The sequence below is a fragment of the Rhipicephalus microplus genome, unplaced genomic scaffold (genome assembly GCF_043290135.1).
Source record: "Rhipicephalus microplus isolate Deutch F79 unplaced genomic scaffold, USDA_Rmic scaffold_21, whole genome shotgun sequence".
Classification (NCBI taxonomy): Eukaryota; Metazoa; Arthropoda; class Arachnida; order Ixodida; family Ixodidae; genus Rhipicephalus; species Rhipicephalus microplus.
This window is the reverse complement of record NW_027464594.1, coordinates 9,543,939-9,570,529: the sequence shown is the minus strand read 5'-3', so window position 1 is coordinate 9,570,529 and position 26,591 is coordinate 9,543,939. Positions and strand designations below refer to the sequence as shown.

At 46.7% G+C, this 26,591-nt stretch overlaps 1 protein-coding gene across 4 annotated transcripts in view; it reads right to left on the bottom strand.

The window, feature by feature from the left end:
* The window catches only part of LOC119179588 (uncharacterized), a 198,578-nt gene that overhangs the window by 47,628 nt on the left and 124,359 nt on the right, over nt 1-26,591 (bottom strand). The window contains exon 2 of one of the 4 annotated variants that reach the window (XM_075883815.1): nt 7,611-7,733. The exons of the other annotated variants lie outside the window; for them this stretch is intronic. Coding sequence (XP_075739930.1) covers nt 7,611-7,733 — 123 coding nt within the window. The remainder of the gene's footprint in view (nt 1-7,610; nt 7,734-26,591) is intronic. 4 annotated transcript variants of the gene reach the window in all.

Sequence of the window (26,591 nt, the reverse complement as noted above, 5' to 3'; positions counted from 1 at the left end):
TCAATGCCATCAGCGCGGCCTCAAATAAACTCCATTGCGAACGTCGTACACCAGGAAATCAAGCAACCACTGGGCTTTTTTCAGCTTCCAGAGCCACCGCTGCAAGCCATGAGCTATGCTGAAGACCAACAGCCGTCAAGCCCCTTCTCCACGTCCACGCCAAGGCGCCACATTACCGCAGTTTCGCCCGCACACACAACCGCCGGCTCCACCATCACCATACCACCCGCCAGTTGGCCAGCGATACACGCCGAGGAAGACTGACACTTGGCGTGCTCCCGACGACCGCGCACTATGCTACAATTACGGGAAAGCTGGCCACATATGCCGCCGCTGCCAGTTCTGAAAATGGGGCTACGAGGTTTCGACGTGAACGCACCTTGTCTTTAGCAGTGTGAACGACCTCGAAAATTGGCAGATCCCACACACAGTGGGAATCGCTGATGTGCAAAGCACGTATGAGGAAGGTTGATATGTCACTTTAAAATACGCACAACATTACGAGGCTGAGGTAAATTATGCCGTGCATGTATTTGATATCATCGATATCACGTTTGGACGTGTCCTTCACTTTCGTCATCTATTCACGTCACCTGATGTCCAATTTGGTATATGTGCAGCTAGCGAAATGGCCGTGAGCACGCTTTGAGCGTAGCATGTAGTCATGTTTTACATTAACGAATATTATAATTATCATGTTTCGACGTGTCACATACCTTCATGGTTCATTCACGTCCAGTAATACTAAACTGGGTATATGTGAAGCTAGCAAAATGGCAGCAAGCGCACGTAACGTGGATGTGCGCGCACGCTGGGGCGCAGCGACGTTACGCTAGCAAAACGCGAGCACTTTATCTGACGCTAGGTGCCACCAGCGTCTATCAGCGAGGCCCTGCGGCAATCAGCGCGAATTGTGACATGCGTCATTTCGTGTCGATGACGTTACCTAGACAGCACCGCGTCTGCTTAGCTTCGTGACGGAAAGACGCCGGGCGTGCTCAAACCTGCATGCGCAAAAGCAACAACCTGCGCCGTGCCCCTGTGAGTATATGCCATGCAGATCGGCGGCTGGCGTGGCGGCACGGGCGTGACGTTACAAAACGAACGCCAGCGCACACGCGCGCCGGGTCACGTCAAAGTGTTTTGCCGAGTTGGGTGTGGCCCGTAGGCATGTTCTTACACGACACACATCTGATGATTATTACGTTCACACCAGTCACATACCTTCGTTATTCACTCACTTGTAATACCAAATTTTGCATATGTGAAGCATGCGAAACGGCCGCGAGCGCATCATGAGAGTAGCATGTAGTCATGTTGTTACATGACACGCATGCCATGATTGTCATGCATGGACGTGTCACTTAGATATGTCATCCGTTCGCGTCACGTAATACCGAATTCGGTACATGTGAATCTGGCGAAACGACCATGAACGCATCATGAGTGTGGCATGCAGACTTGTTGTTACATGACACGCGTCACATGATTATCGTGTTTCCACGAGTCACATACCTTCGTCTTCCATTCACGTCACGTAATACCAAAAGTGGTATATGTGAAGCTACCAAGACGGCCGTGGGCACTTCATGAGCGTGGCATGTAATCATGCTCTAACATGACACGTATCTAAAAACTATCATGCTTGCACCAGCCATATACCTTCGCCATCCATTCACGTCCCGTAATACTAAATTTTTTGTATTGAAAGCTTGCGAAACGGCCGTGAGTGCATCATGTGTGGCATGTAGTCATGTTGTTACATAACACGGATCTCATATCATTATCATGTTTTCACCAGTCACATACCTTCGTTAACCATTCACGTTCCGTAACGCCAACTTTGGTATATGTGAAGCTAGGGAAATTACTGCGAGCGTACCATGAGCATGGCGCGTTGTCATGAAGGATGAGTCATAACTTACGTGAGATGCATGCCGTGATTTCCACGTCAGGGTCTGTCACTTGTACTCGCCATGCAGTCATGCCATGCCATGCCAATTCTACAACATGTCATATGAACGAAAACACCACAAGAGCAGCAAGACCGTAAAATGTAAGTCATGACATTCGTGACATACACATCATGCTAGTCATGTTATGACTAGACAATTATGCTGGCCATACTCATGTTATGCCGTACTAAATTTGGTATTGATACTATAGACGAAATGGCCAGGAGAGCTGAAAGTCGTAGGCGGCTAGATAGAGAGAGAGAGATAGATTGATAGATAGATAGATAGATAGGTAGATAGATAGATAGATAGATAGATAGATACGCTCAAAGTCACCGAGGTTCACTAAGAAACGCTTCGCAGTTAAAAGTCGCCGACCGCAGGAGCGCAGTGGACAGCCCGACGACCTTACAGTTCAGCGTCTCCAAGGCGCTACATATTACCGCAGTGCCGCCAGTACACTGGCCCGAATCGGGGTCGTTCCCCAAGCTCATACTCGAAAAACCATGGTCAGCGAGCGATAGAGGTGCGGTTGCTGTACAACGACCTACCGAAGATCCTCCGCTGCCACTTCCAACGAAATGTCAACGAAGCCGAAAGCACTCACCACTACACCAAAGCGGCCTTAACGTCCAAACTTCACAGCTCGAAGAAGACGCAACGACACAACGTGGAAGCAGCGGAATAAGCTAACGTAGCATAATCTGACGCCACGGCCTAAATGGAACGCACGACGCCGAAAAAGCGACTTTGACGTACTATTCGATGGCCACCACGTCGCTGCTCTCTCGAACACTATAGCCAATTTTTTCGTCCTCAGTGGGCCTTATGCGACGGAGCTGAAAGAAGTGAAAGCTACATGAAAAGACCCAGAAATTCGGATAGCTGGAGTTCATTTATTAACGACGAGTATACACAGCAAGAGTATACACAGCAAGAGTCACCATTATAACAGGACTTATCCAGCGAGTTTTGTAATGCTTTGTAATAGCTTATCCAACAGACTTATCCAGCGAGCTTTGTAGTACGAACCTTATAGCGGCATGACTTCATATGTCAATACGGCTTTGTCATAGACCTGAGGTCTGAATCAATAACAATAACCCCAGAAAACACGCTGCTGACCCCCACAACACTAAAGAATCACACATTGAATGTGCTGGAAAACAAAGTCACCATTACGCCTTGCTCAAGCGTCATCGTTTCCGTTGACACCAAAGCATAGACTTTGAAGGCGTCATCGAGGGCAACATGCACCTGTTCCTTGACCATCAGATTTGCGTTGCGAGAATCGTCACCACCAGAGTCATGGCAAAGCGAAGGTAATGGTGGCAAACTTCAGCCAAGAAAACAGGCACCTCCACATTGGTACGACGATCGCCGAAATGGAAGACATTGTTGGTTACATCAATTCTTTCACTCCTTCGGAGACTTCCAAACTGTGTAGATGTTCCCAATTTAATTTCGACGTCAATACGAGCCTTCCGAAGCTCAAGCAAGCCCAAATCAAAACTCCTCTCCTGCAATTCAAGGATTGCTTCTCGTCGTCGTCAATAACTTGGCAGTCCCCAGTCGTGAAATATTGTGTCATAACAGAAGAAAGTGCACGACCAACCCGCCGCAGCCCTTATCAAGTTTAGAGTCGAGAACGAAAAGCCGCGTAAGAAAAGAAATTGACGAAATGCTACGCGACGACATAATCTAGGTGTCGAGTTCCTGCGCGTCTGCTTTGGTGTTGGTGAAGAAGAAGGATAGCAGCCGACGTTTCTGCGTCGACTATTGTCGCCTAAAAACAAAGTGATGAAGAAGGACATGTAATCACTTTATGCATGAACGACACCCTGGATTGACCTCACAACGCTAAGTACTTTGCGTCGATATACCTCAGGACTGGCTATTGGCAGATCGAAGTCGACGAGAGAGACAAGACTGCGTTTATAACGCTATAGAGCCTCTTCGAGTTCAATGTCACTTTGTACAGTCTTTGCTCAGCACTTGCGACTGATATGTTACTGGCAGGATTGAAATGCCAGACTTGCCTCGCCTGCTTATACGTCGTCTTGGTGTTTTCCTCGAGCTTTAACGAGCAGCTCCAGTGCCATGAAGCTGTATTTCAAGCTATCAAGACCTCCAAGCTTACCCTGAAGCCACAAAAGTGCAGATTTGCTCTTCTTCCTGGGACTCGGGATTAACAAGTATGGATTCCGTCCCAATCTGCGGTAAAGAGCTGCCATCGCTGACTTCTTGCTGTCCACCGACAAGAAGGCCGTTCGCCCATTTCTTCGCCTGGGTGCCTAGTACAGGCGGTTCGTCAAAAGCTTCGTCCGCACTGCTGAACTGCTCACAAACGTTACCAAAACCGACGTGGTGTTCGAGTGGGTAACACCACAGGAGAAAAGATTTCAAAAAACGATGCCGGCAGACACCTCCATTACTCGCGCATTTTGATGAGTCCACCGAGACAGAAATACACACCGACGCAATCAGTGCAGGGCTCAGAGTGGTTCTTGTGCAGGCAACTGATTGACTAGAAATAGTCATCAGTTATGCCAGCCGGTCACTCTCAAAGGCAGAGGCCAACTATTGTACAAAAAACAGAAAAAGAGTGCTTTACCTTCCTATAGGCTGCATCAAAGTTCCACCCCTACCTTTACGGCAGGCCCTTCAAAGTAATAAGTGACCACCACGCCTTGTGTTGGCTAGCTAACTTGAAAGACCCTTCGGGTCGCGTCGCATGGTGGAGCATGAGACTTCAGAAATTGAACGTTACCGTCGTTTAGCAGTGAGGAAGAAAACACTCTCCTGCCGACTGCCGGTCTCGTGCCCTCTTCCAAACACCTCTGCCAGACGACCCAAATGATGACTGCTTCTTGCGAACCATGAGTGCCGATGACTTTGCCGAGCAACAACAATTTGACTCAGAACACAGGAGCCTTGTTCCTCGAGGGTAACAGCGTGACTGTTCCAAAGGTATCCAAGAGAGAACTGGCGTCTTTCCGCAAAGCCGAGTTCTCCTAAAGAAAACCTTTTCACCTCTTCAAGCTAAACATGTTCCCATGGCCTCCTCAGGAGTGAGAACAGAAGTCCTCCAGGCCCTACACGACAATCCGATGACTGGACAGCTCGGTGTTTCCCGTATGCTCGCCAGAATACAGGAAAATACTACTGGCCCCGACGTACCGTCTATGTCACTCCTTACGTCAGTACATCCCCAGATTGTCAACGACCAAAGACACGGCTGACCAGACAAGCAGGCTATCTTCAGCTGACCGAACCGCGACATCGACCGTTCCAGATAATCAGTATGAACTTACTAGTACTGTTTCCTACGTCAACCTGACGGAATCAATGGATCGTTGTCGTCACAAACTACATCCCCCGCTACGCCAAACCAAGGATCCGATATCTAGAGGCAGTGCCACCAGTGTGGCGTAGTTGTTCGTTGAAGCATCTTCTTGCGTCTTGGACAACCAGAGGTCCTCATCACTGACACAGGAAGCGCCTTCACTGCTGAGTTAACTAAGGTGATCTTGGCCTACAACCAGACAAGCCACCGCCGGACGTCAGCGTACAACCCATAGACCAACGGCGTCTTCGAGCGGCTAAACAAGACAATTGTCGACGTGTTGGCCATGCACTCCGATGTTCAACACAAGACGTGAGACACCATCCTTCCGTACGGGACCTTCGCATACAACACGGTGATGCAGAAGACGACGCAGATGTCGCCATACATGTCAGTTTATGAAAGGAAACCGGCGCATGACGCTCGACACCATGCTATCGAAGTTGTTGACGAAGAAAACCTCGACGTGATTGTCTAGCTTGAGCGCGTCGAAAAAGCCCTACAGCTTGCTCGTCTCCACATCATTAATCAACAGACGACTGACAGCCGCTGTTAAAATCTTCGCCACTTTGTGGAAAAGTAGCCCGGCAGCTGCGTTTGGGAGTGGACGCCGATATGTCGTCGTGGCCCGAGCGAAAATCTTCTGCGACGGTCCTTCGGACTGTACCGGGTAGTTTGAAGTCTCCGCTCACACGACTACATAGTTGTTCCATACAGCATCGGGAACTATTAACGGTGGCTTGCGTGACCTTAAGTAGTTCATGGCGCACGCCTCAAGCCATTTGATCGCGTTGAAGAACTTATGTACTGTGTTATTTGTTGTTGTTACTCTGGTATTGTACTTACTTGTTTGTACTTATTTATTATTGCGTTTTTTGTTGGTTTATTCTTGGTATTGTAACTTTTCTTGTGTTTCCCCCAGTTTTCAGTTTTAAGCATCGGGATGATGCTGTATGAGAGGAGGGGGCAACGCCTCGCGCGTTTATTTACACTTATGTTTCATTCAGTTTTCGCTCACAAAGCCGGTCTTAAATTTTCAGCGCAAACTGTGCTTCAATGTTCTAGAAGGCTCACAATGATGGGAGATTGTTCGGTTAAGATAGCGCGAAAGACGCGGACACTCGATAATATTCTACAGAGCTAGCGTGAAGACCACCACTGAAGCTGGAATAATCGATGGCACTTGTATAATTATAGAGGCGCTTCACCACTTGTCAGATGATCGATGGCCGACGCTCTGTTCGCCGCTATCAGTGCCAATGTCTAGCTGTAATCTGACTTCTATTTTACATAGCTACAAATCCGGCCCAATAAAACGTTTCTCCTGAAACTCGTCTGCTCCCTTCAGCCACGTCCCGACACCGTGGCAATATTGAAACCGAAAGTGTTTGTGCGCGTGTGTTCGTGTGTGTGCTCAAAGGCTACGGTAATGAAAATATGCCGTCCATATTCGCAGGCGCCACAATACTCGTTTAAGGTTACTGCTCACCAGTCCTTTTGATTTGAGTGAGAATACAAAAACGTTTTTTTCATATCCTGTCGGGGCTCTTCTAACAAACCCCAGCTTTTCGATATTCCCTGAGTCATCGACTATGGCGTGTGTTACATTCATAACGTAGTTTTCAAGTGCAAAATCTGAACATTTATTATAGCTTTACGTCTAGTATTTGACAGAAGCATTGCAAAGACTCCATCTTGAGCTACTTGGTCGTACTTTTTAACAGATATCTTATACTTGGCATACGTCAATTATTCATCACCACCGTCGTAGTGAGGGGAGGACAAACGAGGCCCGCTGTGATCAGAAACATACACCAGTGTGTTTTATTTAGACGACACTATCTCTTATTATAGTGAAAACAGCGCTTGTGGGTTTTTAACACAATAGTGTTAAAGAGGTTGTTTCGCAGAAATTCCGGTGTCGATGCCGTTGGGTATGAGCGAAAAATCATCTTCTGCGTGTCAGAAAATCGAGAATGATGCAAATCAATTCAGTCAATGATAAATAATCCTTATAGCAGAGTGAGGACCAAACCAGGGTTATCAGGGTTTGAGGGGGGGTCGAACCAGGGTCGCTTACGTTGCAAGAGAATGTTCTACCACACGGCTCTGCCCTTTTTATCAAGTATTTATCGAAGTATTTGCGTAATAAAGACAAAATAAAGCAAACAAAAGTACAATCAAAGGGCGAAAGTAAGCGCCCAAGCGTTACTCATAAACACGCAATGGCTAACACAGCGTGAGTTCTTCACATGGTGTTATGAAAACAAGAAAGGGGTGAAGTCAAACAGCTCTCTAAGGTAGAGTACCAGTTCGGTCTGAAGTCTAGCTCGTCGTAAGTGTTTTTGAGGTGGATAGCCATTTGAATGAAGTGTGTGCTTGAAGAGGTGGTGGGCTCTGCATTGCGGTCTTGCCTTCCTGTCTTCAACAAGCTGTGCATATTCATGAGGAAAAACATATAATATGGCACTTTATCAAGCGCTGCTGGTAGAAGATAACGTATTGTGTGAGAAGTAATGACAAAACGTTTTTTAGTGCTCGCTGAAGGATATCTCAAAACAGTATGGCATCTTTACAGCTAACAAAGCAATGTTCAATGATTTCCGGCACATCACACAGACAGCAGTTAACAGACGGAATAAAAATACCCTTTCTCTTTTAAACCATGTGTTTACCGCCAATGTTTCAGGGTGGAGTTTTTAGAAGAATGTTTTTGAATTTGGTGGAATGTACATTTCGCGCACTCGCTTCAACATATCGTCCTCTGGAAAATTGGATGACTGTAGGCGGTACAACGGAGGTGAGAAGGTTGTGCTCAGTGGATCCTTATACAGCACTTTGCCCGATACTGTGTACAGGTATTCTACAAAAAAGCGAGCTTTAAGGAACTGAACTGAGAGGTAAACGTTCTGCATGAATCCCCACAAGCATGGGCGTTCGAAGAAGTTTGATGAAAGAAATCAGGAAAGCAATACACAACTGTAGCTTGCAACAAGGAACGTGTTACAGGACGGGCATTGTTTAAAAAAAAATCGTGACACTATTGGCCATAGATAAAGGTTTTTCAATGCTAACCGACCCTCACTAACTAGCTTGAATATATTATCACGACACATGGGCTCAAAAGGCGAAGACCATACGAAAGAGCCAAAATCCGGTGAAAGCATTGTATATAAAATCTTGCGCAATGAATAAGTTGCAATACATAGTAAAGCTTTGTTGCTAAGAAAGTATTGCAAGCTTCAGCTCTCCCAAAGATTGAGAGTCGATAGGGAAAAAATGCCTGGGCCTGTCGTTCAAGCTTAGGGACGCATTTATTCTAGCAATGCGCACTGAATCTATCTGCATGCAATGGTACACCGAGGTATGTTGGAAGAGTTCTTGTCCATTTAATCCCTGCAAAGTGGTTCGTTCTGCTACCCCACAAGCCAAACCACGGACCTAAACACTTAGAGACATTTAAACGAGCTCCTGATACTACGCAAAACATTTCAATGGTGAATACCACATTTTCGACACTTGACTTATCTGTTCCAAAGAATGCGACATCGTCTGCATGAGCTAATACTTTAACTTCGCTGCCTAACATACTAAAGCCACGAATGCAACTCGACTGTATTATGCTTAAGCGCAAAGGTTCCAGATAAAGGGCAAATAGAAATGGTGACATCTGGCATTACTGTTTTACAGAAGAGCGAATAGAAAGAGGCTTCGAGAGTTGACCATAGACTATCAGATGAGTTGAGCATTTATTATAACATAGTTTAATGCCTCTAAGAACAACTTTGCCAACATTGGCGTGTTCGAGAAGAGAAAAAAGGTAGGGATGACAAACACGATCAAAAGCTTTTCCAAGCTCTACCTGTAGCATTGAGAGATGTTTTTGAAACCCATGACAGTATTGTAGCACCGTGCGAGCGACATGTATATTGGTCTGTATATATAGGATCGAACCCTAATTTCACATGTCTGATGAGACCTAATGAAGTTCGGCATAGCAAATTGCAACCCATCGGATAATAATTTTGCGAAAATTTTGTAATCCACGTTTGACAGCAATATAGGTCTGTAGTACTTGACGAAGCGACATTTTTATTAGTCAGTATTGCATTGTGTAATAACACAATGTGACTTTTGCAAAAAGATTATGAGAGTGTATTCATGTCATTACCAATATGAAAAATATTCAGCGATATAGGAGCAAACGTTTTCTTGAAAGCTTTGTAAATTTCGCCAGATATGCCATCAGGACCAGGTGTTTTCAATAAAGGCAAGTTGTCGATTGCCTGCTCGATTTCCAGTATATAATGGGCACATTCTTGACTGCACAATCATTTTCCTTGAAGAAGTTCACAAGAGAAACAAAACTAGCCTTGAGGGTGAACGTGAGGATCATCAGAGGGAGAGCTAAATAAACGTTATGGAACTTTTCGAATGCCAAAGTAATGTCGCTTGTATTTTTTATGAGCCCAGCGTTAGAGTACAAGTCTGAAATAACTTTAGAAATCGCATGGCGTTCCTCATCGAGTAAAGCTTGGCGCGTCGGTTGCTCAGAATTGAAGGTGCGCTGATTCAGAGATCTAATACGTGCCCCTTGGTAGCAAGCCGCATCATATCTCTGTAGTTGGCACTAAATATTCTCACTGTCATTGATGTACTTTCCCTGCATTTCGCATTCCAGCTCATAAAGATTGCAAAGACTTTTAAGAAGTATCATTTCATCATTCTTTTTATAGAAAGACTTAACAGCCCCAATTTATAAAGATACAGCACAGACCTCTTGTTTAAAAAGCTCCTAAGCAGTGAAGATAGGCAAACCAATCAAAAGGGTTGCCTTATTGCCATCTGGACACGAATAATGAATTCCTGATCACAGAGGATCTTCGCAGTCATTTCCCAAAGGACCTACTGGGGATGGAGTTGTTTTCGACGATTTTCACTATCTTGTGCGATAAAAATATGAGAGTGATTCTGGTTTGGTGCTACGGAACATTTTACGAGGGAGAGGAGTGATGAGCACATGTAAATCCAGACAAGGCGAGCATGAGAACTGCCCTGAACTCTTCTATATGCCGTTGCCCGATTCGATTAGTCCTGCAATATCTACAATGCCGGATAAAAGCTCGCCATTCCTGTTTCTCTTTCCAGGAGGATTATTACGATCACTAGCTTCACATACACAGTTAAAATCTCCCAGAAGTACCGTGCATCTGTCGACATCGATTAACATAGGCACTTTTTCAAATAAGTCCAGTAGTTTCAGAGTTTCAATAAACGCATATAGATTGATAATTCGCCATGGCGCTCCTTGTACCAAAAACATCACAGCATATATAACTGCCCTCTTCGTCAACACTAGTGAACAGTGCTGAACAGGGTAGGCTCTTTCACAGAAACAACCAACCACCACAGATAAACCTTTTGCACGTGAGACACACACTTTACACTCAAATATAAAAGGCCGCATCGTCTTCCCGGTCTCTTTCTCGCTCTTGATCTTTGTTTTTTGAATGGCGACAAAGTCGAGACACTTTCGATCCATAAGTATATGGAGGTGTGCCTGTTTCTGAGAAGACCTAAGGCCGCGTACGTTCAAGGTAGCAAACATAAGTCGCTCAGACTGTGCCATGGTGACTACCTTCTAATGCGCTTATTGTCCCACTGGAGCAGTCCTAAGAGTTGGCGCTGAGGCTTCCCGTGAACCCCCACCAGGCCTCCTAGATAGGTATCGGCAACACTTATCTTTGGGCATGAACTTTCGGCGACAGCGTGACTTCCCAGTCACTGACGCTGGGTCATTCCCTTTGCTTGAATCTGAGCAGTATACGATGCGCAACGCTTCGGTATTGCTGCATCCATAGAGATCTGCATATCATCTTCTGACAGCGCACCATGATAAAAAAGCTGCTGCGGAGCTGCAGCGCAGCAGCTGAAGAACTTTCTGCGGGATTCAGCCCAGCGTCTCTGTCATTTACTGGTGGTTGTTTGGCATCTTTATGGGTCAGCACAACAGCACTCTTCATAGGAACTCCTACTTGTGCTTGGGGTTGTGCGGAGCCATTTAGGGTATGCTGCTTGCATGATTCACTTGGCTCTTTGCAGGCAGCAGTTTCAACTTTGTCAACAGCGAGTGTCTTTCTTTCCACATCTGATTCTTTGTGGTAGAGCCCGCAGCATCTGGAATTGTCGGAGTGTCTCCCATATCGTCCAGAGCCTCGGTGGCCACCATAATAAGCTCTTGTAGGCTAACATCTGGCTAATGTCTGCGCATTCGCAGCTTGTTGGTAGATGTCATAACGCCATCCTCGTCCGAACGACCGAAGCGTCGACAGTTGTCACAGTGAGAATCCTGCAGTTTTGACGGATGTCTCCAACTTTACTGCACCAAAGGCAAAGTGGTGGGTGGCCACTAATCAGGACAGCGCTTTGCACTGCGCAAACAGAAATATTTAGGGAATACCAGCAACGCGAACTCTATCAGCATGGGATAAAACAACATCCCAATTTCGCGACCACATTTGTTCCGTGTTCCCTACTTTCCCGCTTTCTTGTGATATTTTCTTAACCTACCTAAAACTTGCAGTGCCTTGCGAACATAGGCGTCCTCCAAGCGCTCAGGAAGCCACATAAGCTTCACCTTTATTTCTGTGGGCTGCGAGTCAATAACGAGGCATCGACGACCTTTGACGAAAAATTCGCCTGTTGTGACCAACTTTGTTTTCGTCAGCGTTGACTTGCATGTGGCCATCGAAACATGAGACATTTGAAACTGACATATAGAGCTTATCTCCTTCAAGCCAATGGTGTCCCGAAGAGCATCTCTGAAATCCTAAACCCGGTAAGGGCGACCAGCTAAGTTCGCATGTAGAAAAACAGTGTCCATAACGAGCTTCCCGGTGGGAAGGCGGAGCAGTACAACATGGTAGTCGTTGCCGCTGGCTGAAGCCTGAGCAGCACCTCGGCCCATGGCGGATAAATACTTCGAAGCGGAGAACACGATGATAATGATGATCCTTGTTATTCTGGCACCATTCTCGTGGGGTCAAGACCAAGCAGCTGCGTTTTCCACGCTGATCCAGCTGCTCATTTGGCCACCAATGTTGGCTCACTTCGACCCGTCCGTGAGGACTTAAGTTCGCACAGACGCCAAGGCTCACGGCATCGGCGCCGTCCTCGCTCAACACCAGGGTGGGGGGGGGGGGTGCAAACGCGTGTTATTGCGTATGCCAGCCGCCTTCTTTCCCCGTCTGAGCGAAACTATTCGATAATGGAGCGCGAGTGTTTTGCGTTGGTCTGGGCTATAGCGAAATTTCGCCCCTACTTGTATGGCCGGGAGTTTTCAGTTATTACGGACCACCACGCTCTGTGTTGGTTGTCGTCGCTCAAGGACCCAACTGGTCGCCTAGGTATCCGGGCTCTACGTCTCCAGGAGTATAACTTCGACGTAGTTTGTAAGTCTGGCAGGTTACACCAAGATGCCGATTGTCTCTCGCGTTATTCGTTGGACCCTGCTAACCTCGCCATCTATGAGAGCGATTCTTGTGTGCTCGCCATATCCGCTTTGCGCGACATCGGCACGGAGCAGCGCCGGAACACAACCCTCAAGACGGTCATTGAGCGAGTATCTTCAGGACATTCCGACCCTTCGCTCCACCAATATGTCCTCCGCAATGAAATTCTGTACCACCGCAACATGACGCCTGATGGCCCGGACCTTTTGTTAGTTATTCCCCGACACCTGCTTGCCACCATTCTTCAACATCTGCATGATGCTTCGACGGCAGGACACCTGGGTTTTTAACACACCTATCACCGCGTGCGGCAACGGTTCTTTTGACCTGGCCTGTATAAATTTGTGCGCCGCTATGTCGCTGCTTGCGAGCGCTGCCAGCGTCGCAAATGTCCTGCTCTCCGTACGGCTGAACTGCTGTAACCTATCAATATTCCCCCAGAACCATTCTTCCGCGTCGGCCTCGACTTGCTCGGACCTTTCCCAACGTCCGTGTCAGGCAACAAATGGATCGCTGTCGCAACTGACTATGCGATCGGATATGCTATAACTCGTGCCTTGCCAGGTAGCTGCGCTACAGACGTGGCTGACTTTCTACTGAATGACGTCATTCTGCGGCATGGGGCTCCGCGCCAGCTTCGGGCGGATCGTGGCCGCTGCTTCTTCGCAAAAGTTATCGACGAAATCCTCCGTAGCTGCTCTACCGAACATCGCCTTACTACTGCCTACCATCCCTGGACCAGCGGTCTTACAGAGCGCCACAACCGAACTCTTACAGGCATGCTGTCCATGTACGTCTCTGCTGATCACCGTGACTGGGACGCAATGCTCCCCTACGTTACGTTTGCGTACAATTCATCAAGGCATGACATTGCCGGCTATTATCCGTTCTTTCCTCTGTACGGCTGGATAAAGTTTTTTCTCTCTCTCTCCTCTGAACGGCCACAACCCTGCCTTGCCATTCGATACACTTCTTCCTTCTGATACTACCAAACCAACGGTGTATGCTCAGGACGTTGCTTTTCGAGCCCACGTCACTCGCCAAATCACACACACTAGGCTCACTGCTTCTCAGGCCTCACAAAAAGTCCGCTAAATGACTAGCACCACGACGTTGACTATCCTGCTGACTCTCTCGTCCTACTTTGGATGCCGCATCGTCGTGAAGGCTTGTGCGAGAAGCTCCTTCCACGATACACTCGGCCCTACAAAGTTCTCCACAAGGTCATGGACGTCAACTACCTCATCACTCCCGTTGAACCACCTTCATCTTCTGCCACATCACCTACTGATGTTGTCCATGTTTCGCGACTAAAACGCTACTACACTGCCAGCCCTGATTGACTTAGCGGCACCGGGACGGCGCTGCGCCCGTCGGGGGTGATACTATGAGGCAGTGGGCATGGCTTCGCCCCGTCGTAGACGCATCGATGAAGAAGTGGATTCGGCGCGCGATATCCTAGCAGCCCTGAGGCGTCATACCTACCTGTAAATATTGCAAATACACTTCTTTCTTTCTTCCGTGTATTTGTAATCACCGTAACAAGATATATATATATATATATATATATATATATATATATATATATATATATATATATATATATATATATATATATATATATATAGGTCGTAGGTTCGATTCCTGCTTACAGTTGGTAATTTTTTCATCCACTTTTCTTTCTTCTTATTTACATTCCATTAATGTTAATAACTTCCCCTGTACATTCCTTGGCATTACTGTCTGTTATATCTCATTATTATTGTGTTAAAAACACGGAAAAACGAGCCCTTAGGTATACACTTCTTTCACTTATTTCATTGAACGAGGGTCTCGTACTGGCAGACTTGGTGTGTTTAGGTTGTATAAGAGGGACAATTAATCAGCTGCCCGCTCATAATAAGTTCACGTGCTACGTGACGCCAAACATGCGCATAAGAGTGTTTTCACACTCGTTGTTTGGCTTATAGATGGCGCTGACTGTCGCTCCTACTTCTAAATTCACAGATAAACCCAAAAAAGTGGATGGAGGGAGTGCCGCTGTAATAGCTCAGTGGTTAGAGCATCGAACGCGTAATTCGAAGGTCGTAGGTTCGATTCCTGCTTACAGTTGGTAATTTTTTCATCCACTTTTCTTTCTTCTTATTTAAATTCCATTAATGTTAATAACTTCCCCTGTACATTCCTTGGCATTACTGTCTGTTATATCTCATTATTATTGTGTTAAAAACACGGAAAAACGAGCCCTTAGGTATACACTTCTTTCCCTTATATATATATATATATATATATATATATATATATATATATATATATATATATATATATACGGAAGCGAAAAAGCACGACTAACGAGGAAACACTTTTATTAATCACATACGTTTCGGCTGGTGGGCCAGCCTTCGTCAGTGTGACACTGACGAAGGCTGGCCCACCAGCCGAAACGTATGTGATTAATAAAAGTGTTTCCTCGTTAGTCGTGCTTTTTCGCTTCCGTTTATACTACGGAGCCAGTGCGCTTCCTTCCTCGCAACGTATATATATATACATATATATATATATATATATATATATATATATATATATATGTAATATATATATATATATATATATATATATATATATATATATATATATATATATATATACATATATATACATATATATACATCCTTGTTGACAACGCTCCCGTTGTGCCATATCCCATACCTTTAAATACATATATATATATATATATATATATATATATATATATATATATATATATATATATATATATATATATATATATATATTGTGAGCGCTGACTATGTACTTCATCTTCATCTGTATGACCAAACCATTGTAGTGATCATCATCGTATGTCACGCGGGCTGGCTCTCTGGCTCGTGCGTCTGGATTAAAGAAGGATAACCTGGTTGCTGCCGTACCGACGTGGTCTCATAAGTGGTGGAGCGTGCTTTGGTTCCCACGTCCTCCTGCTCTACCCGTAACCCCTGGAGCTCCGGTCTGGTCGACGGTTGTGCCCTCAAGCAACAGCAATGGCAGAACCCAACCCGCCCACTGCTGCAACCGCTCCTTCTCAGCCACTTAGGCTTCACTACACCGTGAGTACCTCTCATCGAGACCCTCCGGTATTTTCCGGCCTTCGCAACGAAGACGTCGAAGAATGGCTCGACAGTTATGATCGAACCAGCGTTTGTAATTATTGGGACGAGGCGCACAAACTGCGCTACGTTCCTTTTTACCTCGATGGCGTCGCTAAAACCTGGTATTACAACCACGAGAGCGACTTCTCCAATTGGTCGGGGTTCACGGGGCATCTCCGTCAGGTATTTGGCACGTCTGCAAGATGTTCTGTAGTAGCGAAACAGAAGCTCGCAACCCGCATTCAAGGGGACGACGAATCGTATACGTCCTACATTGAAGATATTCTGGCTCTCTGTCGCCGAGCACAAAATGACATGACGGAGGCCGATCGCGTCGGACATCTACTGAAAGGCATCAACTCTGTGGCCTTCAATGCTCTCGTGATTCAGAACCCGACTACCGTCCGGGACGTCATCACTACATGCCAACGCCTGGACGCGCTTCATTCCATGCGCCTTCCACACGACTCCTGCGACGCTCGCTTTACCAAAGAGCATGAATTGCGGGCCCTTATCCGCACAATTGTCAGAGAAGAACTTCACGGCCTTATTCCAGGCAACCCTACCGTTGCGTCTGTCCACACACCTCCTCCCAACCTGCGAGAGATAATCAAGGACGAACTGGCATCAATGACAAGCGCTGCACATGCCCCGTCTCCTGTGCGCTTCCCAGTGCCTTCGTACGCAGAAGTTGCATCGCGGGTCCCTGCACCAGTTCCAACCGTGCCTGCGGACGTCGGATGCGACCATGTGGCTGCGATGACAACGCAAGCGCCAAGGCCACGCCACTATTCTACATGGCGTCCTCCCCGCCCCATCTGCTTCTACTTTGGCTTAAGGGGTCATATATCCCGTTTCTGCCGCCGCCGTTAGCAGGATGAACGACGTGGTTACTCAGCTTACGAGAGAGACTTTTCCCCGAGACCCGATGAATACGATCTCGCACCATATCCATCCACCTTCCGTCAGTCGCCCTCCCCTCCACGGTCTCATGCTGGGCCTCATCCTTCTCGTTCATCTTGCCGCCGTTCCCCGTCACCGTTTCGGCGTACGTCATCACCCTTGCGTCCCGCTCCGATCTCTCGGGACTCGGAAAACTAGAAGGTGCAGTTTTTGGAGGGGAAACTGCTTGTCGTCGGAACGCTACAACTCCTCCATCTCGTCCAGCTAATTTACTGCCTGTTTCTGTGGAAGGTGTTTTTGTTGACGCCCTTATAGACACTGGAGCCGCGATTTCGGTAATTGATCGTGAATTGTGTTTTCGCCTGCGTAAAGTACAAACTCCTTATGCCGGTCCCATGTTATGCGGTGCTAATGACAGTCCAATTCACCCGACCGGGTTGTGCACTGCTCGTATTCTCATCAATGGAATCCGTCATCACATACAATTGGCTGTGCTGTCTTCGTGCGCTCATCAGATAATCTTAGGCTGGGACTTCTTGTCAGCGGCGTCTGCTGTAATTTCGTGTGGTCGGCGCCTCATTCGTATTACGGACACTGAGCTTTCTTCTGCTGCCGACCTTTCGTCGCCCAAGCTTGTGACAGCTGCGGATTTCCTCCTGCCTCCCGGACGAGAACGTGTCCTTACGATCAAGTCACGTGACATTCTAGATGGTGACGCTCTGGTTGCTCCTTGCCAGCGCTGCATTTTTCGAGGGATCACCATCGCATCTTGTTTAGTGCGGTTCTCCCGTGGTTATGCAAGCATCACGGCCTGCAACACGACGCCAGAACCACTCCTTTTGCCTGAGGGGACGACTGTTGCCAGCATTACCGAAGAAGCACCGCTTTGTGTCGTCACTGGTTCATCTTCTTCATCATTCTCAAAGTGTATGCCAGCGGAAGATGCATTTCCTGCTCTCAAGGCCACTTTGTGTGAACATCTCAACCCAACGCAAGCGGATGCCTTGCTAGCGTTATTAATGAAGCACAAAACTTGCTTTGACGTTTGTTCCGAAGGTCTGGGTCAAACAACAGTGACCGCCCATCGTATCGACACCGACGGATCCCGTGTGATTCGCCACCGCCCTTACCGTGTGTCGGCTTCTGAGCGCAAGCTTATAGAAGAACAAGTCAACGACATGCTCGCGCGCAACGTCATCAGGCCTTCGACAAGCGCATGGTCTTCGCCTGTCGTACTAGTGAAAAAAAAAGATGGCTCGGTACGGTTTTGCATTGATTACAGATCACTCAACAAAATCACTCGTAAGGACGTCTACCCAATGCCTCGCATTGACGACGCTCTTGATACTTTACAAGGTGCCGAGTACTTTTCAAGTCTCGACTTGCGCTCCGGTTATTGGCAGATTCCAATGCACGAGTCTGATAAAGAGAAGACTGCGTTTGCTACGCCAGATGGGCTCTTTGAATTCAATGTAATGCCTTTCGGCCTGTGCAATGCCCCAGCCACATTCGAACGGATGATAGACACGGTACTGCGGGGATTAAAATAGAAGACCTGCCTTTGCTACCTGGACGACAATGTCATTTTTTCGTCGAGCTTCTCACAGCACCTGGAACGGCTAGACGAAGTCCTCACGTGTTTAGCTAAGGCCGGTCTCCAGCTCAACACTAAGAAGTGTCGGTTTGCCAGTCACAGCATCAAGGTATTAGGTCATGTCGTCAGTAAACATGGCGTTGAGCCCGATCCCGACAAGGTTGCCGCGGTGCTGCACTTTCCTACACCAACCACACAGAAAGACCTCCGCAGGTTCCTTGGCTTAGCGTCGTATTTCCACCGCTTTGTACGTGATTTCGCTACTATTGCGGCTCCTCTGCACAAACTTCTGACCACGAGTGCACCCTTTGTCTGGTCGGATGACTGCGAAGCCGCTTTTCACACCCTCAAGCGATGCCTCACATCACGGCCAGTGCTTCGCCATTTCGACCCTGCAGCACCTACTGTGCTACACACTGACGCAAGTGGACTTGGCATCGGTGCTGTCCTTCTTCAGCGGAACCATGCTTCCGAAGAACAAGTCGTGACCTACGCGAGCCGTACTCTGTCACATGCTGAGCGAAACTACAGCATCACTGAGCAAGAATGTCTCGCCATCGTGTGGTCCATACAAAAGTTTCGTCCTTACTTATACAGCCGGCATTTCACAATAGTGACTGACCATCGTGCTCTGTGTTGGTTATCGTCTCTGAAAAATTTGTCGGGACGCCTTGGTCGTTGGGTACTACGATTACAAGAGTATGACTACAGCGTCACATATAGGTTGGGCCGAGAGCACCAAGATGCCGACGCTTTGTCCTGTTGCCCGCTCTCGCAAAGCGCCGAAGTGTCACCTTCCATCTGTTCGTCACCGCCTGCCAAAGTGACCAAACAGACGGCTGCTCCTTCGAAACAGTTAGTTGCCTCGGCGGACCTTCTTTCGTCCACAGATCTCGTCTCGCTCCAACATGCCGATACCTACTGCCGCACAATCATCGATCGGCTCGCTGGCTTATCGCGTGCTCCAAACAACCGCCTAAGACGACAACTTGCCCGTTTCAAGCTTCAAGAGGGAACATTATGTCGGCAAATTTACCATCCTCTCGGTAACCAATGGGTTCCCGTCATTCCTCGCTCACTTCGTCTGGAAGTTCTACAAGCGTTTCATGACGATGCGACAGCTGGCCACTTAGGGTTCCACAAGACCTACGACCGCCTCAGGACTCGCTGCTTTTGGCCTGGCCTCTCCACTTCTGTCGCCACGTACGTCGCTTCCTGCGCGTCATGCCAGCACCGAAAACGTACCACGTCTCTTCCCGCGGGGCCACTGCAACCACTGCCGTTCCCGTCCACTCCCTTTGAATTTGTGGGCATAGACTTATACGGACCTGTTCCGCTTACGCCAGCCGGTCATCGCTGGATTGTTACTGCCGTAGACCACCTTACTCGCTACGCGGAGACGGCAGCTCTTTCATCTGGTGCTACCTCTGAAGTAGCCGATTTTTTCCTTCGCGCCATTATTTTACGACATGGCGCACCGCGTGTGCTCCTTAGTGACCGTGGTAAGACATTTCTTTCACATGTCCTTGCTGAAGTCTTAAAGGCCTCTAACACCATCCACAAGACCACATCAGCGTATCACCCAGAAACTAATGGTCTGATTGAGCGTTTTCACCGAACTTTGTCCGACATGATCTCTATGTACGTGCAACCAGATCACAAAAACTGGGACACAATATTTCCTTTTGTCACATTCGCATATAACACTGCCATACAGCGTACAACGAATTTCAGCCCTTTTTTTTCTCGTGTATGGCCGTGTGCCGACTTTTGTTCTGGACACCACCATTTTGTCCACATCTTCCAACCCATCTTCATCTCTCCCGAAAGAGTTCGCCGCTCGCGTCGCCCGCTGCCGTGAAATCGCACGCGCCAACACTGCTACCATTCAGGACAAGAGAAAAATCGACATTGATGCGAAGCGTCGAGTTGTTGTGTTCCGCCCAGGCGACGAAGTCCTTTTGTAGACACCTGTTCGTGTACCTGGGCTCTGCGAAGAATTCCTTCACCGGTATCTCGGTCCATACACCGTCCTGGAACGAACATCTGAAGTCAACTATCGCGTTGCTCCTGTCAACGCGGCTTCTGATCGTCGTCGCCGCCACACCGAGATCGCCCACGTCTCTCGACTGAAACGATATATTCGGCGTCTCAACCCTTTCTAACTTGCTGCCCTCTTTCGGGAAGGGGGGAAAATAGTGTGAGCGCTGACTATGTACTTCATCTTCATCTGTATGACCAAACCATTGTAGTGATCATCATCGTATGTCACGCGGGCTGGCTCTCTGGCTCGTGCGTCTGGATTAAAGAAGGATAACCTGGTTGCTGCCATACCGACATGGTCTCATAATATATATATATATATATATATATATATATATATATATATATATATATATATATATATATATATATATATATATATATATATATATATATATATATATGGGAACTTTACCATGGCAATTGCTTTCTTTCAAATATGTAGTCAAATACCGCAGAGCAGACGTCCTTGTGGCTATAACGAATTTTAATGCTGCCGAACGATAAAATTACTTCCACATTTCATTCTAATCCGAATTTTTCAAGTGGAGCTACCAGGTATCTTTTAAAGCGATAAGATGATTGGCGACAGAATAAAAATGAATGATCTATCGTTTCCATTTCTTTGCAAACCTGACATAAAGGTGACGCGTTTAGACCAACCTAATGTAAATAATAATTTAGATGTGGAATTCTACAATGCAATCTGGTAAAAGTAACTTCCAATTGCCTTGTTTCGCACCACTGTCTATTCCAGCAGCACCTTAGATGTGCGAAATCTCGATATTTATCCAATGAGTAGGAATTGAATTCATGCAAACACAGGTTTCTAAACCTTATTGCTGTCGCGTGGCCGTATCAGGCAAATTCGGCATAAGGGAACCGCTAAGAGATACTGTGGTTAGTGCGTCCGCCATGTCAATGAGATATATGCCATGATGGTCTGGTACCCATTACAGCTGAAGTTTATGCAAGTTTGGCGGTATGAGTTGTCGAAACATATGCAAATGTGTTAAGGTGTCTCCAGAAGACAGAGCAACACATACGGAAAAATAATCTGTAATTACGATCTTCTGATTCGCCCAAAGGAAGTGGCCATAGTTCCAGTAGAATAGCAAATAATTAAGCTATGAAAATTGTTTTGTAATATGGAAGACTAACCGAAAAGGACCAAAACGCGACCGTTCAGAACATCGTCTTCGTCTCTCTCAAGACCACGCCTCTTCTTGTGAAAACAGTGAAAAGAACTTCCTCTGCTTGGAAATGCACTATAACTAGCTTTCATGCTTCACAAACACACGCCTCCTGCATATATGTTTCACATTGTAACATGAAATATTGCAGCATAATGCATTGTCAAGCGTCCATTGCCAGAAAGCATCAGTATATATTAGCATGGTGGCTCCTTGGTTGAATGCTAATACCCCATTACGAAAGGCACACACGCTACTGCGCCTAATTCTTTAAGGCCACATAGTGGATGCATAACAAATTCGAACAGGTTTCATGCAGTGAGTGTTCGAAGTACGCACTACTAACAGGATGTCGCTATTGTGTTGAAATTTTAAAGGCGAGCTTAAGGGTCCCCTAATTTTTTCTTGAATTTGTTTTTTACAGACGTTCACGTGTACGTCGTAAGATTCATCCACGTACATATTGTGCTCACGGTGGTGGCTATCTTCATTGCATCTGAATTTGTTTATTCAGAGGCGTTCACATATGCGTCGTAATATCAGTTCACATACGTAATGTGTTGATGACTGCGAGTACCTTCGTGGCACTTATTTACCCTCTTGTTTGTCGAATAAGTTGAGCAGGTCAATGCGAACACCGCATTACTGGTCTTCTATTACGTTCACAGAAACTGATAGCATTAGTAATGGCCCACGTAGCAGATACCACGACGTCACAAAAATACATTTTTTCAACGGTATACTGAAGGATAGAATTCCATTTGCTATAGAATTCCTAGGTGATTCAGCAGAGCCAGAATTGAAAAAAAATGTTTGATGATTTTTTGCGTTACTCCTCATTTCTTTATGCCATGTTGACGGCTTGTGGGAGGTGAAATAAGTTACTGGAGTGGTACAGTAGGTGTATTAATGCAAGGGGCGAGGGCTGAAGTACAGCAAAAGACTGTGTCATACCTAGACGTCGGATTGATAGGCACTAAAATGCGTTTTATGCTCCAAACAAAGGCAGGCAATAATCTGTTTGCGAACACTAAAATCATATAGACGATATAAAGTTTGACAAAATTCCACTTTTCGACAAAATTCACGTGACATCTGCGTGTGTGAGAGGAACGCAAACAGACATGTTTTAGGCTATGGTAATACAAAGGTGCCAATAGATTAGCATAGCCATCTGTTTATTTTTCCTTAGAGTTTACAGAATATCGTCTCTCCATTTCTTATTCATCAAGGTGAATTAAGTGTTCCCCATCATACAAACACGCTGCGTGGTCTTTTTTTTCTCGGCATGGCTGAGAATAACAACACAGGCGCAACCAGCTAGAGCGCTAATAGGCCCGAATGGTCTTTTTGCCGGTATTAAGTTGGTTGAGCCGCACAGGGTGAATTTCTCTTCTGTCTGTGAACACCGCGAAAGGCCCCTCACCATGTTTGATAAATTCGGGCATGCAAAAAGTATGCATGTACTGGGTGCTCACGACTTCATCTGTCCAGATTTGCAGTACTAAGGGCCCAGAAATAAGTAAAATGTTAGACTGAAAGCCACTTGACCTTCATCTTACGGGCGCGTGCCTCAACATGATGGAGGTGACGTATACAACGAGAAATTGTCCTGCGTACGTCAAAGCAGTACGTGACCCTGCAAAAATTATTCGAGGCGACGTGTTAAATTTGTGCAATCTGTTGGCTAAATAGAAGTGTGCAGGCTCACAGATGTATTAGAACATCCAAACGAAATCTGTGTGCTTTATAAATTTTACCTTGTATCGAGGAAAATGCAAGACTAAGCTGCCTGCACTTCGCTTGCGTCGGTGTACTTGCCCTTCTCACACCATGCCGGTTTCAGCACTCGCAACGCTTGGTGTCTGTTTATTGCATCATTCTTTGTGAATCGAGGTAAGCTGTGTATCGTGGAAAGGATACATGATTGATGCCAGTCTCTTCAAACGTGGGAGCATACGGTGATCCATCCCATAGAAACAGGCAATACATATACAGACAATGTGGAAACGATAAAACACCGCTCGCGTGCACGGCGTGCCATGGGCATGTCATGCGAATGTAACCTTGCGTGCTCATGAGGTGTAGATGCGTCTGCATTATGTGATCTTCAGGCTGCGTGTTCTTCCGTTACCGAAAAGAGCAGGCAAGTAATTGGGCATGCGAAGTCTACATCGGGCGAGTAGCAAAGGTTTCAAGTTCACGTCCTCCATCATGCTTTCGCGGCTTCTATTGAACCTTTTGAAAAAAAAAAGAAAAGAGAAACGCGAAGCCTGCGGAGAACGCGCAGCACTGTCACAGCAACAGGTGGAAAAGAAGGCTTTCACAGACTCTTCTTTGACACTCTTTAAAAAGCTGTTGGAAGCACTCTTACAAAACACCAACAACAGAACAAATTTACAGCTCGGTCGCAAGGGCGAAGCAATGAATGTGATAGCAAGAACTGGAAATGTAACGCTGAGAACAGCCATCAGACTGAAACGTGCAGCGCGCTGCTCACGCCCAAATAACGCACGAAAACAACACACACAAGGCGACAGCTAATCAACAACGTTTACAACTCGACGTCTTACGCGCTTTTGAAACAAAGATCATGCACGAAACGTAATCATAGGTACAGATATGAGTGCGAACTAACGAGTGTCTCAGTTGTTTCTTCGCTGTGTTCAAAAAGCACGCTCTTTTCACAAACGGGGCTTGCCCAGCGATCGAAGTGGACTTTTGTGGCCTAGGCAGCTAACGCAATCATTCCAGTGCACGGCCAAGGCACACAATTCTCCCCAACGAAGAATAAGCGCGAACGCACAAGCACCTGACCCCCCACTGCCATTCCCCTGCGTGGGGCAAAGTACGCGTGGGAGATAAGCGCGCGGTGGCGCATCACGACGAGCTGGGCGCCGAGCGTAGGCGGCTTTTTAAAGGCGATAGTCTTTTTCGCGGACTTTCGACGCAAATATTTTGGTCTGTTTCTCTGTACATTTGTCTGTTTGTGCGCGATAACGATTCCCTTAAAGGCATCAAACAATTAAAGAGCAATTATTGCGCATATCAGACGCACCATAACAACACGTGAATGTTTTGTATGTGTGCCTTCTTCTAGGGAAGGCACACACAAGTAATTTTGAGGGCTGTAGCGTTTATCACGCTGCACTGATAGTGCAATGCGATGCTAAAAAAGGCAAGTGTTTCCAACGCTTTGCTAAGACCACACGGGTGTGGCTTTGCGTTCTACTCCTTATCGCCTCCGAGACAGGCGTGCATCTTTCTCCGCGGGTGCTCACGCCTTCCTTCGTGCTCGAAGACAACTGCCATGTGGCGCTCGTGTCTATCGTGCCTCGATGCGCTCGTACGTTTACGCTGCACGGATTGAGACTCTCTAACTCCGCGCTTCCAGAATACAATTCACCGATTTCCTCACGAAAAACATAAAACGAATAGCTTGTTCACTCTCTCCAGACGCAAGACGAACGCCTTTTGACGAAATTCAGAGGGGAACATGCAGATACGAGGCCAAAATTTCTTTTTTGAGTTTTTCTATATATAGATGCGCATACATGCACGGTCCATGACGGCAGCTTTGGCAACGGTAAGAACCAGCCGACACTGTTCATATACATGCTATCGCAATAAATCATTGTGTTCTAGGGAGGCATTCACAATGCCATCCTTCGTCATTATTCGGAGAAGTGTGGTACTTGCTTCACACATGCAACAAGCTGTGCACTTCTTTTTCATGCTGTGGCTGACTATGAATAAAAATTATGCCAGAACATTTTTAGTCCCCACAATAACCCCCACTGGGTATGCACCACAGTTATTAGGTGTACAGGATCAAGCTTTTGTAAAAGGTTTGAGCATTCGACGACTCCCTCATGGCGCAATTCACAGTGTGTAACACCTACTTGTTCGCTTGGTGTGCTACAATGCTTTATTAATAATATTAACGCGATTTCTTTCCCGACATGAAGTCTGCCTAAAGCCAGTTTGCAAAGGAGTTGCAAACTGGCTTTACAATGTGGCTCAGTCGCAGATCGCTAGGAGGCACGCAGAACATCTCGGTCCAAAATTCATTGTATAGATAGATTGATTGATTGATTTATAGGCAGCATTCAACGTCACAAAGCCAACAATTTAAGATATGCCCTAGTGGAGGGCTCCAGAAAGTTCAACCACCTGAGGTTCTTTACCGAGAACCGAGATCTGAAACCACGTGCCTGCGGCATTCTCGCCTCCACCGAAAATGCAGCCGCCGCAGCCGGGATACGATCACGCGACCTGCGGATCAGCAGCCGAGTATCTTAGCCCCTAGACCACCGCAGCTGAGCCAAATCTCATTGTGTCCTTAAGGTTTTTTAACTACTGAGTTAGTTTTTATTATTTAGTGCGATAGTGGTTACGCGTGGCGGCGGACAACTACGGCGCTCGCGTGAACCATGCTGCCAGCTTTCGCTGTGAAAGATTTAGCTGTACACAGTATTTCATGAGCACTGTTAACTTTCTCATGACCTCTTGAAACACTGTTCAAGAAGTAAATGACAAACGAAACAAAAAAACATGTGAACATCTTTTTTTTTATCTACACTCCATTTTTGCCTGATCGCGTTCCGCGGTTTCGAGTTCAATCTGCATCGTACTCCACCGGCACAGAAGTGCATTTTGTTCCCTACGCATGCAAGCAGACACCGGAGAAATGCCAAGCCAATGACGTGACACGAATGAGTACATGTGTAGAAACTACTAGGCCTTCCTTTCTGGTATGAGGCTTTGTAGTCTGACAATGATAAAAATGACTCATGAGATGACGCATACATTGCACCACTTAGTGCCCCGAAATCTGACTTTTTTCCTGGTAGTAGGAATACCACTCGCCAACTGTACCGGAAACCAATATTTGAGG